The 16232-nt window shown below is 40.8% G+C and overlaps 2 protein-coding genes across 3 annotated transcripts in view; both read left to right on the top strand.

The window, feature by feature from the left end:
- Positions 1-16232, top strand: part of LOC308089674 (parvalbumin beta-like) — a 238267-nt gene that overhangs the window by 45559 nt on the left and 176476 nt on the right. Inside the window, exon 5 of one of the 2 annotated variants that reach the window (XM_080434532.1) lies at positions 12500-12509. The exons of the other annotated variant lie outside the window; for it this stretch is intronic. The gene's annotated coding sequence lies outside the window, so the exon portion shown is untranslated. Of the gene's footprint in view, positions 1-12499; positions 12510-16232 lie in introns of those variants that run through there. 2 annotated transcript variants of the gene reach the window in all.
- Positions 7762-12499, top strand: LOC308090090 (parvalbumin beta-like; the record flags this gene model as incomplete). Its single annotated transcript, XM_080435118.1, has 4 exons — positions 7762-7854; positions 7984-8116; positions 11459-11568; positions 12474-12499. Exons 1-4 carry the CDS (start codon positions 7794-7796, stop codon positions 12497-12499), a joined length of 330 nt encoding a protein of 109 aa, XP_080291244.1. The 5' UTR covers positions 7762-7793.

The raw sequence follows: 16232 nt of genomic DNA, 5'->3' as shown, positions 1-16232 counted from the left end.
AAATGACATACCATTCATCACAGTACACACAACTATGCATTTCGTCGCTGTCCAGCGAGAACCAGCTAACTCCATTTACAGGGTATTTTTTCCCATAAATCAAAACTATTGAACACCCTTTACGTCTGTGTAAAAAAATAAAAACAAATCTATTAAAAATCGCTTCTGACAAAACCTCCCAACTCCATTGTATCCTCAAACTGTCCGTCAAAGTAACCAACTACACCCCTCTCCACTGCGCGCTGCTGCCGTCAGTGCCTGCCTCAGTGCACATAGATAGGACAGAGCTAGTGTGGTGCACGCAGCAAATAAACAAACTAAACGGCAGGGTTTTCCCCAGTAGTCTGTTAAAACTATGCAGTGTACCTGTTTATCAAGCTTAGCACTGACGCTAATGTTATGAAAACAAGTAATTCTATTTCTAAAACCTATGAATTGTTTTCTGAGGAGAGCAATTTGACAAGAAATGAGTTCATAGCATTTCTCTTGCTAGTTGTACTGAAACTCCAACTCCGTGAAATCCTCTTTGCTGAAGTTATTGTAATATTTAAAGTCCTGTTTATTATTGTAGTCCTATATAATAAGTGTCATGAAGCATCAGGGCATTAATTCACACGTTGTGATGCAATGTGAGCTTGGAGATCCATTGTTAGCTTTTGGGAATTTAGACCCATTTGAAACCTCTCCCTCAGCAGCGATGTCAGCTGTTCGGACTCCTAATCCTCCTTAGGCTGGATTTCTGCTCGGACAAAGCTCCTAACTCCACTTGAGCTGGATTTGGGTAAAGTGTTGATAATATAATGACACATGCAAGTATCTGACAATATATAAAGTCACTATACCAACTTTGATGAGGTAGTATTGCTTTGTTTTAAAAACATTAGGTTTTCTTCATTTCCTGAAAAACGTATATTTTGGAGTTAGCTGGTTGCTGCTGGACAGCAGAGATTTGTTGCACACTACCAAGCATTTACAGCACACTGAAGTGCAAAACTGAAAACACAATCATAGAAATGAAACACACCATGAATGACAATGACTCTGGAGAATGAGCCATTTCTCTTTTTGTAAAATGACTCAGTGTAGGCCGACTTTTTTCATAGTCAAACATAAAACAGCACACAAATATGCAGCCAAAAAAGTGTTACAGTATTTTGGTACATGATTTAGGCATCACGCCTCCGGTTACTGTCTGGCCAGAGGGCCTCATCTACATCACAGGCAATGTTCTCCCTGTCCAAGCAGCGTTGGAAGAAATACCTCGAGTGGCGCATGAAGCCCTGACAGGCCTCAACACTGACGTTGCCACAAGCCTCCTTCATGGCCTGGAGCAGTGGGACCCGGCTCTGTGGGTTTCCGTTCATATACCTTCCACCTACAAGCTGAAAATAACTCCTCAATGGGATTCAGGAAGGGAGAATAAGGTGGAAGGTATAGAACGGAAAAATGTGGGTGGTCCTGGAACCACTCACACACTTGAGCAAATTGCTCACCAGAACTGAATGTTTAGAGATTTGAATATTTGTGTGTTGTAGGTTGATGCTTTGAGATTTTACGTGAGAAGTGTGTGCAACAACTGAACATTGTGTGTAGTGTTTGGACAACAAGGTGATGTGAAATTGACATCAGAGTGTAAAGAAAGAAAGTCAGAGTCTAATTCAAATAAGGGAGTGTGAAGTAGTGCCAAATTGGGTCGAGCGATTTGTACATGAAGTGAAGGGTGTGCAAATTGTGCCGATTCTTTGCTTTTTGTGCGTTAACAATCGTGAAAAACTAAGTAAAGTCAAAAGTTATCCTAGAAGGATAACACAAAAAGCCCCAGGGGAATTCAGGGATACAGTGGCTCTTCCCATTATGAGATAGGAAGCCTTGGGGCTGTTATCAATGAAGGTGTTGGTATAAATGAAGAGAAGTATCATTCAAGTACTAATTGCATTTACTTTTATTCTCAGGGTGTAGGAATGGCCTCTCCTCCCATCAGTCTCAAGTCCCTGTGTCCATGTGGTCTGGGTACGTCCGCCACTCCATGGGGATACTGCTACACCTGTATCAAGTTAAAGGAATCACATCAGCAGAAAACAGGGACAGCTGTGGCTCAGCTTGAGAGGAAACTCTTTCAAGAGATGACAAAGAAGCTGTGTGATGCTGAGCTGAGGAGGATCCAGCAGTATGCAGTGGATGTGACTCTGGACCCTGATACAGCGCATCGCTCTCTCATCCTGTCTGAGGATGGAAAACAAGTGAGTCATGGAACCGTAAGGAAGAATCTTCCAGACAACAAAGAGAGATTCAAACCATGTGTCAGTGTCTTAGGAAAACAAACCTTCTCCTCAGGAAGTTTTTACTATGAGGTTCAGGTTAAAGGGAAGACTGAGTGGGATTTAGGAGTGGTCAGAGAGTCCATCAACAGGAAGGAAAACAAAATCACACTGAACCCCAACAATGGTTACTGGACTATATCGTTGTGCAATAGAAATACGATTTGGGCTCGTGCTGACCCTGCTGTCCTCCTCCCTGTAAGAGAGGAGGTTCAGAAAGTGGGAGTGTTTGTGGATTATGAGGAGGGTCTGGTCTCCTTTTATGATGTGGAGGCCAGAGTTCAACTCTACTCTTTTTCTGGCTGCACCTTCACTGAGAAACTCTATCCATACTTCAGTCCCTGTCTTAATGATGATGGAAACCCTGCTCCTCTGATCATAATTTGATATCACATGTATTTTTATTTTTTGGCAAATTATATTTTATATGATTTTTTTAAATAAACGCCATACACAAAAAGGGGGGGAAAATCGAATAAACAGACAAACTATTACAGCAATAAAAACACAACAAACAAACAGACAAACATCACACAGGGAGAAGAGTAGGATGTGAGACGCCTGTCCAATGACTCTTATGACTCTTTTTAAAGTTGATAAATAGTCTATGTTACTGTTACTATTCCTGTTACTGTATACAATGTGTTTCCCAATTCTGTACAGAGCTGTGTGTGTGTGTGTGTGTGTGTGTGTGTGTGTGTGTGTGTGTGTGCGTGCGTGCGTGCGTGCGTGTGTGCGTGCGTGCGTGCGTGCGTGCGTGCGTGCGTGCGTGCGTGCGTGTCGTAAGTAAGTCGTTGCTGTCGGGTGGAAACCTTGTATGTCCAAAAACTTGACTGAGCTTTATTACAATATGTTTTGTATTGTATTGTTTGCAGTATATGTACTGATGAATTGAGTACAATGGACCACAATGGAAACAAGGCCCCTGTGGGCTTTTTGTGTTATCCTTTTAGCCTAATTAACCTTTGACTCCTTAATCTAATAATGTTGTTAATAAAGGATTCAATCAATCAATCAATGTTATGTATTTTTATTATACTATAGACTATATTCAACATTCATATAAATCATTTTGTCCATATGAACAAAAACCATTCTCTCTCCTGATTGGTTGGAATTGTTATCCCAACGTGAAAATGCAGTTTCAGGAGAGGTTATTTTTTCTTCTTCTCATTACGAAACAAGCTGCATTTTCCTTTTTTTGGTTTATTGTTAAAGGGATAGTTCACCCCAAAAATATTTTTCTATGGTCACCCCATGGAGACTTGATTCATGGATATTTTTTCGTTTTTGTCGCATTCCTAAGTCAATAATTTGATGGCCGGCAGCCTTTCCGGTAGGAGACACAAAGAGTCTCCTTTGTTTCTCCTATACGGAACTGCTGCCTACCGGTCCGCTGGTCATATATAGAGCTGAAGCGGTTGTTTTGAAAATCTACAAAGTAACGAGTAACTTAAGTTTTCGAATAATTGCAGTGACAGTAAAAAGTTCAATATTTGCCTCTGAGATGTAGTGGTAAAAGTATTGAAAATTGGAAATACTCCAGTAAAGTAAAAAATATCTCTAAATTGTACTTGCCCAATTGGTGGCAATTATTCAAATGTAATGTAAACCAGCCCAATCAGCAATGATGCTATATTTGACAGAGTATTTCAAACATGTGTAAGTGTAAAGTGTGAAGCCAGTTGGTTTCGTTTCAGAGTGAGCATCATGTTTATCACATGAGAGTGTTGTACCTGGTAAGTCATATTCATTTGACATTTCTGGCAGAAAAAGTGCGTTTAGTAAAATATCTCCACTTTTCCACGAGATTCCCACGGACGACATTCTCTGTCAGCGACGAGGCCGGACCTGAAACGACCGCTGGGCTGAACATATGAAAACATCCTTTGGGAACAGTCGGTGTTTGGGAAGCACAAACGTATGGGGCACACGATTGACAGGTGCGTTGCGATTGGTGTGGCGTAATGAATCACACCACCTGCCCATTGTGTGCCCCATTACATTTGTGCTTCCCAAAAGAAGTTTTGATATGTTCAGTCCTGCACTCATTTCTGGCCCCTCGCCCGGAGAGAATGTCTTCCATGTGCGCTTTGCGCGCATGCACGGTCCGGGCACAGCGCATGTGCACGCGTGCCCACCCACGACTGCCTAGGCCCAGCCTTGGCTAGCGTTCTGGCTACGCCACTGGCAAATACAGATCAATTGCTCCAGCCACTGAGGAGAACCGGGCAGAAGAGATGTTGGGACAAACACACCGACACATTCTTGGGGACAGACAGACCTTAGTGTAATTATTGGAGGATGGCTCACTATGCACTTCATGTTGTGACTTACATAAGATGTCCACTAGAGGACACCATTGTCTGCATAATACAGCCTTGACTCTGTGCTACATGGCTATACTCACTGAAGGCAAAAGACAGCATGTGAGCAAAAGTATTCTATTCTATTCTATTCTATTCTATTCTATTCTATTCTATTCTATTCTATTCTATTCTATATGTAATAATAATAAATAAAAAATAATAATAATACAAATGATGATAATACTACAAATAAAGTCCAGCATTTTTTTTTGCACCGTCAGATTCGTCTGGTCCCAGGCTACCTCCCCACAGCTCTTGCCACACTTGATGGTATAGCCATGGCCCCCTGGTACTCATCCATGGTGAATGGTCCATCTGGTATGGAAAGGTCAAGGAAGCTATCAGGCCATCCTCCCCATTGGCTGCAGGTGGATTCCCCAGGAGCTTTTCTATTCACCACAAAGACTCTTTTACCCAAACACCCTGGGACAGAGATAGATAGCAAGTGTAAACATAAAACATTCAAAACCCACACATTATATATTGCACTTAATGTATATATTGCACACTTAGAATTGCACTTAGGAGCATCATACTCAAAGTATAGCACTTTCCCATAGTCATAACTTCACGCAAACAATGTAAACACTCCAGGCGAGCAGGGGCGCCATTTGGGCCCCCAGGGGATGGTAATTGCCACCCCTTCGCATTTAACCACAAATTCTGCTATTTTCAAAAGATGTGTATACATAATGACAACTTGAAATGTGACATTCTTTATAATTAATACTTTTACTTTTGGTACTTGAAGTACATTTTGAAGCCAATACTTTTGTACATTTCAAATTCATTTCAAATTCCGGAATTTTACTTTTTACGACAAGAGATAACGATAAGACAATTTAGTAACCGAATATTGATTCTATTTGATCAAAATTGTTTTCTGAGGCAACCGCGTTGCACTGGATGCATCTGGCGTAAAATAATGGAATACTTTCATTACCGTAAGCAAAAACAAAGCCTTTGTTTATTTTTGAAAATTCTTAATTTCTTTATTGAGTAGCCGTGTAATAAGCGGGGTAATCAATGGGGAGAGGGTCATTATTGAGAAATAAACCCTGACCTATTGATTATCTGCTGCATATTCAGTAATATTCCAGTAATCTGGTGGTATAAGAACTACTAGTGAAATAAGTAGCCGATACTGTTAAAATACTCACTGGTGGAAAAATAGCTCCATTGAATCAGTCTTATGTTTTTTGTTTTTTTTTACTTGCAGAGAAGTGGTGTAAAGTAACAAAGTACAGTATATTTACTCAAGTACTGTACTCAAGTACAATTTTGAGGTATTTTTACTTTACTGGAGTATTTGCAGTTTTCGGTTCACAATGCGTTTTCAGTTTACAATGCGTCGCGATGCAACGCATTGTGAGTTTGTAGATCGGCTATTTTCAAAAGATGTGTTATACATTTTGACTTGTGAAATGGGACATTCTGCAATAATGAGTATTTTAACTTTTGGTACTTAAAGTAGGCTATATTTTGATGCCAATACTTTTGCACTTTTTACTCAAGTAAATTTTGAATTCCGGACTTTCACTTGTAACAGAGCATTTCGACATTGCAGCATTGATACTTTTATGTGAGTACTTTATTCCACCACTGTATGCAGTGGTGTAGAAACACATCAGTGACACAACAACAGCAGTGGACTGACTCCCCAAATACCTGCTGGAGTCACAACTGTCATGTCAGACGTTGTCAAATTACTCCCAATAAACTTCCCCATTAGTTCTGCGGGGTTTTGCGTTTCACCTGAGGTGTGTGTGTGTGTGTGTGTGTGCGCAAGCTCTCTCCAATCCACAGTCATCAGCAGTGTATTCTTATAGCATTGGGAGGATATTGAAGACTGTTTTGCTTTTTTCGCTGTTTAAGTGATTTAATTTCGGAAACCCAAAATAGACCCGTCTCTGTCTGGCTACTGGACACATTTTCGCCACCCCCTCTCTCTTGTCTCTCAGGCGGTGTGGTGTCAGCTAAGCTCATGCCTCAAATGTCGATGGATTGAAAACGTATAAAAGGTCACCAGGATCACTGTGGAGGACCATTGCAGTCGACTCCAAGTCTTCCCTGTGTCATCCATCGCTGTACAAAGGAAAAACACACAAGAGGTGAGTTTTGATTTGAAGGAAGGACGCATTAAGCCAGCCATGCAGCCAGCCAGCCAGCCAGCCATGCACCGGGGACCGCTGGCAGCAGCATCAGGCTCCGACACCTTGCAGAAAATGTAGTGTTTTTTTTATATGGCTTCTGAAAGATGACTTCAGAGAGATCCGGTGCAAAGAATGGCTTTGGCTTCTGCTTTATGGGGAGACAGGCAGAGATTTAAGGAGGAGGAATGGATCACAGGAGGGAGGTTGCCGCCGCAGGGAAAGACCCACCTGTCTCAGCTTCTCCAATGGGACTTTGGAATGATATGCGATATCAAATAGGCTGTACAGTTCTCACATATTCAAAGTTTTTAGTAGATTAATTTGCGTTTATTGTTATGGGCTTCTATGAAATGTAATCGTTTATTGGAAATATCATTGGCAACATTTTAAAGCGCAAGCGAATTATTGTGGAAGTGATGCCTTAAACAGACTAAGTTAATAGATAGCGATGATGATGCAAGTGAATTTTTTTGGCAATTATATTTTTTTTGTTAAAAAAGGTTAAAGTACTATTCTATTCTGATAGTAATCATTGCTACAGAGCGTTTGTTCGGTCACAGGGGTCTCTCCAGCTCTTTAGTAAACAGAATATACTACATTTTCAGGTAGGTGACAAAATGTAAGCCAATCAGGAGAGAGCACTGAAAATGCATTTTATGTTACATGGGAGACTCCTTTTACTGAACAAACACTCTATAGCAATGAGTACTATCAGAATATAGAGCTATTTAACACTTATTTTAACCAAAGTAAATCACTTACCCTACCTTTAACTTAACCCTACCTTTAACCCTTAACTTTTTAACCTTTAATCTTAACACAATGAATTTGAAATGAAAAATCAATAATTTTAAGTAGCCTCATAATTGGTAAGATTCCAAATTCATTTAGCCTACCCAGTGTTTTTACCCCGATAAATTATCCTCTATAATTGTCACTTTCCTCAGATTAAAATGGCCTTCACCGGTGTCCTTACTGATGCAGCCATCACTGCAGCCCTGGATGGATGCAAAGGTAACCTGAGTTAATCCTTCATTTACCAAACAAACGATCCTCAAAGCATTTGTGTTAGCTTAGTATCCTTTGGGTATAATAAGCATCTCTATCTGCTGTGTAACCGGTGGGTCATGTGCGTCATTTCAGCCGCTGATTCGTTCAACCACAAGAAGTTCTTTGCCGCCGTGGGTCTGACGGGCAAGACGGATGCTGATGTGAAGAAAGTTTTCTCCATCATCGACCAGGACGCCAGCGGCTTTCTTGAGGAGGACGAGCTCAAGTAATGCACCCTCTTTTTAAACACAACAAAACGCACCATTCACCACTGAGCTAAGTCTGTTACACTCGGTGGCGATTGCCGACCAGGACCGATCTTCAAGCTGTCGGCTTGAAGATCGGTCCTTGTCGGCAAGCTACAGTGTGGTTCAACATATGCACAGTATCCCAATGCGCAATGTCGTGTGTTAAGTGTGTAACAATAAAGGGACTCTTCTGGAGTCGATGTTAACATGGGAATTGCGCTTGATGATCAGTTCTTGTTGGCAAGTGACAGCCGAACAGTGCAGTTCAAAAGGATATAGGATAGGTGGGCACTAGGGACATCTGGGCACCTTGATGTAAAATTCGCTATTTTGTCCAAAATGTTAAAAAACGTAATATTAGAAAAATGGTCTTAAGTAATGTAAGGTATACATGATGTGAACATGCACGGTACATTATTATCAGGCTTAATTGTTTCCTTCAACTTCTTGTTTATGCCCCAAAATTAATGTATATATAGGTTTTGTAGCAATCTGTAGCAATTGTAGGAATATTAGATCTTCATTGTCGAATGTTTAAGCATGTTCTAATCATGTATACTTTACTTTAACTCTTTGACTTCCAGAGTAATACTGTAATAGTGCCACTGCTGCCAGCGAAAATTAGCCATTTTACTGTACCTACTGAAAAATCATGGAATATTCTCCGTGACCTCCGTCCTCACGGAGATCGGCTCATTACACACACGGGGGTGTTGTAGTATATCCTCCTTGATCCTCCATTCCAGAGCTATGGCCAGTTGAATGTGGTTTGTTTTTGCCAAAAACAACAGAAAGCCGAGTATAAATCCTTTAACCCTTCCATTGTGTTAGGGTCTTTTTTGACCCGTTTTCAAGTTTGAATAGGTAAAAAGTACCCTTTACATTTCTTTATTGGAACGAGGCTTCATGATATCCTCAGAAATAGCCATTTTAGTGCAACAAAATGATTTATCATCATTTTAATTAATTCTGATGGTCTCAAAAAAGAAAGTGACACTTGTGGTGTTAGGGTCCGAAATGACCCGGCAAAGAAGTGTGGCTCAATTCCCCCCCAAATTGTCAATATTCAATGTTTACATGTTTGAGAGTGAGAGAGAGTTGTCCTCAATTAGCATTTGCTATCAGGAGTAAAATAAAGTTTGAGTTTATGAAAAATAAATGACTTTTTACCTTCTATGGTATACGGGTCATTTCGGACCCTAACACCACTAGTGTCACTATTTTTAATAATTTTAACATTTTTTAAAGTTGCAAAACGAAAACAAGTATTTTTTTCATTAATTTTTTTTGCAAGTGTGTTCTAATTATTATTCTTAATTATTCTATTATAGCTAGATAACATCATTATCCATTGCCTTCATTATAGGAAATTTAATGAGTGAATTTTAACATTTTTATAATAGAAAACGAGATATATTGAAAGATGAAACCCTAGCCCTAACCCAACATAATATTTTAAAAAGTGTTTACATGGATATGAATGCATTACAAGTCAGCTATGAGGTGGGAGAAGAAAAAAAAATTAAAATAGTTATTTTTTGAGTATTTTGGGCTGATATAAATCACGGGTCAAATTTGACCCGCTAACACCACAAGTGGATGCAGTTTTCTAACACAATGCAAGGGTTAACAAAAACATATATATTTAACAATAAAAATAAACTACCTTTTTTTTGTTGTGATCACATGATTTCTGGGTGTACCCTTCTTCGGTGGTGCTTGGATCATTCTCAGGCTGATCCAAGCACCCCCCCACCAAAAAAAGAAAAAAGCTTGTCACCTCGTCAGTGGCAGGCCACGCCTTAGCAGAATCCGACGAGGGAACGCGTCGGGGGGGCAGGCAAAGAGTTAAAACATTTTCCAAATATATTTCCAAATATTTTTACATTTTGAAAAAATTGCCAATTTAACACTGAGGTGCCCACTCTTCCTTGGTGCCCACCTATCCTTTTACCGTTCAAAATACTCACCGTATCCCATGCGTAATGTTGTGCGTAACATGGGAATGGACCCTTCGCTAAACCCCACCCCAAAAGCGATTGTCCAATGCCAGCTTAGCAACCGTTGTTAGCCTGGCATAGGTCTGGCAAGCTTTCATCACCTGCCATAGCTGTCAATGTTATTTTGCCCGCACACACACAATCATTTGCAACATAATAGCAAGAATAGGAATACCACGATAACGCAATGGTGACTATGAACCACGTACCCAAACCCGTTGGAGGCTGCTTTTTCCAAGCTGAAATCTGCACATAAACTGCAAGGCTGCATGGCTGTGTTGTTGAACACATACACAGCTTAACGTCAGGAAAGTTACACAACACGACTCACTCGCCCAGGTGGTGTCAATAATAGGCTACTAATCACCGTAATCGTAACACAATTCAGAATCACAGCACTGCCTGTTTCGGATTCCGCACGTCAAAGTATATTAATTCATTTGTTCGTCTATTTATTAACTGCTACTGCAGTCTTCAGGAAACTCCTGTTACAGTCATGGATCAACTTCAACCTGGTGTTTGCACTTTCTCCATTTACGGTCCGTACATCTATATAAACGTTCAGATTTCAAATATAAAGTGCTTACCCCATGGCCACGGATGTTACAATTATGCTCTCTCAAAAGTACCCTTATATTCTTGTTCAATAAAAAGCATTTAAATCTGATCAGTGGCCATTTTCTCATACTGTAGCAATACACCTAACCGATAGGGTCGCTCAGTTGAAAGCATATGGAGAAAATGGCCACCGATCAGATTAAAATGCTTTTTATTGAACAATACGGATGATACGGGTACTTCTGAGAGCCCGTACATAAATTTAACATCCGTGGCCATGGGATAAGCACTTTATTTGAAATATGAACATTTATGTAGATGTACGGGCCATAAATGGAGAAAGTGCAAACACCAGGTTGAAGTTCATCAATGACGGTCGTGACAGTCGAGCGTCGTGTATCCATGGCTATTACTCCCTCTCACATTTCCCATGTTTTTAGTTTATTGAAATAATGTCATGCACATTTGTCCAGTGCATAGCCTACTGCAGGCCTTGTTGACTAGATTTAGAAGAGATTTTGAAGCTCTTGCTCCTGAAATGATCGATTATTTTTAAGGGGAAAAGCCATCATGCAAGTCAATGGGTGAGAAGCAGAGCTTGCCAGGCGCTGCCAGGCCTGGGTGTGACTAACTTCGCACCACCAGTCACAGAGTGGAGTGGGTGGGGCTTAGCGAAGGGTCCATTGCACATAACTCAACTGCTCGTTTTGACTCTATATCGTGTTTCAACTATTTGTTGTCGTTTTTCCATCTGCCCTCCAGGCTGTTCCTGCTGAATTTCAACAAAGGTGCGCGCGCACTCACCGACGCCGAGACCAAGACCTTCCTCAAAGCCGGTGACGCCGACGGCGATGGCAAAATCAGCATTGATGGTACGGTTCTTTCTTCTCAAACTTCCTCATGTCATGGAACCCCTCAAATGTACTGTCTCTACTTTAGGCCACATCAATAATACAATGTTGAAGTACTCTGTTACAAGTAAAAGTCCGGAATTAAAGACTTACTTGAGTAAAAGTACAAACCTCAAAATTTTACTTAAAGTACAGTACTTCAGTAAATGTAGGCTACGTTACACTGGTCCCTGGCAACAAATCTGTTTAAAGGTTCTATGACATTAATTTTCACTTTTTTTATATATATGTTTTTTGGGGGGTTTTATGACCTCAATTAAACCTGAACTTTGAACATTCAGTGGATTTTCTGTGGTCTGTTTTTTTTTTGAATAATTAGGCTGAAAAGTAATCTGGGATTGGCCCCTTGACTTTGATGTTATTTTCACTTAATCCCGCCCCCTCTCCTCCCTGCCCCTCCCCTCCCCTATCCTTTCCTTTGGGGGGGCAGAAAGCTGGCAGGTAGCTAAAAACTCCAACAAGTACATTTTTCAAGAAATGAAACAAAACGTGGAGTTAGGAGGTTTTGTTCATCATTGATAAGAACAGCTAAATGGACCTCCAAGCTCACAATGAGGTTGGAGGTCAAAAAGGGGTGGAGCCTTCAGCAAAACCAGCTAACTCCACCCCCCTTTCTAACTTCATCCCCCTCTAACTCCACCCCCCTTTGGTGGAGTTAGCTGGTTTAGCTGAAAGTTTGAGGATCCAATGGAGTTGTCAGAAGCGCTTTTTAATGCTTTTCATTGGTTCAATATTTGTTTTACCAACACACAGACGTAAAGGGTGTTCAATAGCACTGATTATTAAGCGTCAAAATGGAGTTAGCTGGTTTCTGCCCGACAGCAACTAAATGGTGACTGATAACATTGTGTTTTGTTTGTTTGCAGAGTTCACTGCGATGGTGAAGGCATGAACAGCGCCCCTCGACCTGCTCTGATGGAACAACAGGCTGCTCACGTCATGACCTGCATTTTCATCTGAATATGAAATGATTTCTATACATAGATACGCTTCTCCTATGCAACACACCGACCGTCCATGATGGTGATTGTGAATTGTTGTGTTCATGTCTTAAAATAATGACGTTTGCTTACTGTAAAAAATAAATGATCTAACATGCACTTTCCAGGAACCGACGATACAAAAAAAGAATAAATATTATTTTGCCACGGTTTTATTGGAGTTTTTCCCACATGCACGACACACACGCACACGCACACGCACACGCACACGCACACGCACACGCACACACACACACACACACACACACACACACACACACACACACACACAAACATGTGCTCTCAGTCCATAATAGTCCACTTCATATGCCCATGATTGAAAAAAGTCTTCAGAAGGCGTCCATGCGAGATGAGATCGCACAGCTATTGTCTGGTCTGGACTATATCAAACCTAAACTCTCACAAGAACAGATTCCGAGCTCCAAGGACCCCTGGGGTCCCCGGACCCCATTTTGAGAACCACTGGCCTATACTGTATGTAAACATTTAAATGTATTAAACTGTACAAACCTTGTGTACAGTATGAAATGTCAATGTACATAATATTTTCCAAAATGTAAAATGACGTTTAATTCTGGATTTAACCAAAACTAGAGTTTATTGTGAATGTTACATAGTAGTTCACCTTTAAAAACACAACTTCATGGCCCGGACGACGGCTGGCGTAGCGGTCCAGGCACCAAGGCTCAATGTAGCCTGACAGCGAGTCGTGGGTTCGAGTCCCTAGCCCGACGGCCTTTGCTGCATGTCACTCCCCATTTCCTGTCAGCCTACTTACTGTCCTATCAATAAAAGGGCATAAAAGCCCAAAAATAAATCTTAAAAAAACAAACAGAACTTCACAATTGGCACCACTCTCATCCTTGCCTCTTAATTTCTGCCGGTCATCTCCTCTCAATGTAAAACAAACAGAAAACCCAGTGTTTCCTGAAAATTTCTTCAGTGCAAGAACATTACAGTTATCGTCATAAAATGAAACACTCAATGTTTAGTGCTTAAACCCCAGTGGTGGAAAAAGTACTCAAATGTTTTACGTGAAAGTATCAATACTGCAATGTAAAAGTACTCTGTTACAAGTAAAAGTCCGGAATTAAAAAAGAATGTGTGTAAAAGTACAAAAGTATTGGTATCAAAATGTACTTAAAGTACCATAAGTAAAAGTAGAAAAATTGTTTGAAATAGCAGATCTACAAGCTCACAACGTGTCGCATCGCGACGCGTTGTTAGCTTGTAGATCTACTATTTTCAAAAAGCCTATGTATAAAATAGGGCTAAAGTGGTTAATGTATGTGTTATAATGTAATAATTTATATCTGCAAAGTAACTTGTAACTTTTTTTCAATTAATTGTAGTGGAGTAAAAGTACAATATTTGCCTCTGAGATGTAGTGGAGTAGAAGTAAAAATACTGGAAAAAAAATACTCCAGTTAAGTAAGTATAGTAGCCTACTTGAGTAAATGTACTTGTACACCACTGCATTTCTGCCGGTCATCTCCTCTCAATGTAAAACAAACAGAGAATCCAGTGTTTCCTGAACATTTCTTTAGTGCAAGAACATTACAGCTATCATCATAAAATGAAACCCTCAATGTTTAGTGTTTAAACCCTTTATAAAGCCAAATGGCTCACTAAGCTCTTCATTTTGTGACTTGCATAAGATGTCCACTAGAGGACGCCATTGTCTTCAAGATACAGCCACGTTTACATGTCTTTAGTCTCTGAAGGCAAAAGACAGCATGTGAGCAAAAGTGTTCTATTCTGTCTGTCTCTCTGCCCGTCTGTCTGTTATACTGAAGCAACCTGGGAAACCAGTAAAAACCAGTAAAAAAATAAAGGAAAAAACAGCACCTTCTGCTGTTTTTTTCCTTTGAATTGGACTCTTGGGGGACCTCCCAATAGAATGTGGATAACAGGATGTTGGCCGTTAGGTCCGCCCCTCAGCCATCCACTTCCGGTCCACGTGTCTTTGTTTACATTCCTAACTATACACGTTATAACAGGAGCTCCCAACAGCTCTGAAACTGTCTTGAGAGATTAAAGGGGATTTTGCCCCATGGTTTTCTTACCTTTTCTATGATGTTATATGTTATCCTAGGATGAATGGTACAGTAGAAAACAATCATAACTCCATCCCGGGTCCGCCACAGCTAAAAACGCGCGCTTATGGCCCTTGAAAGATTGAAATCTCGAGATTTCAATCTCGCCTAGCGATGCTTCCGGTGGGGCGCATTCAAGACAATCACGTTGCATACTGTTTTGTCACTATGAGGGTCATTCCAGAATTGGAGGACATTTTACGTCCCGCCCAAGAAATGTCAAATAATCCATTTACAAAATACTAAATAATGCAGTTGTCGTGCAACTTTGACTTGTCCTGAGACCAAATCTAAATCAACTTGGAGAAAAAAAAGTTTGAAAGTATTTAAAAAAATACCAAATAAGTCTGTAGTACCCCTAAAATGCTAGTTTTCTCTTGTCCCACCCCCTTGGTGACCAAATTGAATCTCAGATAAAACTGTTAAAGCCCTATACTGTATTATACTTTGACATACCACCGTGGTGTGTTCTAGATTTTTTTGGAGGGTATACTATAACTATTCCCCCTAGTTCCTCCCACACACACGCACGGCACGCACACGCACACGCACACGCACACGCACACGCACACGCGTATAATTAATTTATGTAAAAAAAGTGAGCGCGCTCCGCGCGTGTTTCGGCCAGGCCCACTCAGGCCCAGTTTCACAGTAACACTGAGTACACTTACAATATGCTTTGTACTGATTTTCTACTGTTTCTAATGTTAATCACCCTGCAACTCAACCACTTAGGAGCTGCTTTATGTATTTTCAACGCAAAGTTATTACCATAGAATAGTGCAAGGATTGTTATAAATAAATGCTGGTATTATCAGATATAATAGCAGTGTTAACAGCGAGCATTCCTATATCTATTACAGAATAGTATTAACTTGGCATTGAAGACACAAACTGTATTGAAGATTAAAAATGTTGCTGTTCTACGCGCAATTTGAATACTAATGAAGTACTCAATTCACTGACCCACGTTCAATGAAGTGAATGGCAGGTCTTTGAAATGTGTGAATTCCTTCGCCAGTAGCCATTAATTAACACCTCGAGAACAATACACATAAGCCTTCAACTCAGAGTTAAACTAGTCAGACGGACCACATTCTTGCTGTTTGTATTGCTGCGCCCCCCCAGCCCAGCCACTCCTGGGTGCATTGTATCAGATGCGTCAACGTATCAGATACGCCGTTTCGAACTGTTTTTGGATGTATACGGTGGCGACGAAAAAAATCTGCTGGCCACACTGCGTAATACAGGTACCACGGTAGAACACACCACTGCCTTATGTGGTTGTAACTCTGCATGACAGTGTACAAATGGAACCAAATGGTTACGGGTCCATTTGGTTCCATTTGTACACGCTCAGATTCATGGGGTCCGTCCGTGGTCTAATGCAGAGGTTCTCAAAGTGGGGTCCTGGGACCCCCATGGCCCGTATAGAGTGTACCAACGTCGCGTCACCAAAAGTTAGCCACGCCCCCTTTTTCGACGCTACAGCCCTTTGGGGGTCAAACTGTACATGGAGACTAGAGAG

This window comes from Gymnoscopelus braueri (genome assembly GCF_963280865.1).
Source record: "Gymnoscopelus braueri genome assembly, chromosome: 8".
In the NCBI taxonomy this organism is placed as follows: Eukaryota; Metazoa; Chordata; class Actinopteri; order Myctophiformes; family Myctophidae; genus Gymnoscopelus; species Gymnoscopelus braueri.
The sequence above is the reverse complement of the archived record's forward strand: the minus strand, read 5'-3'. Positions and strand labels throughout refer to the sequence as shown.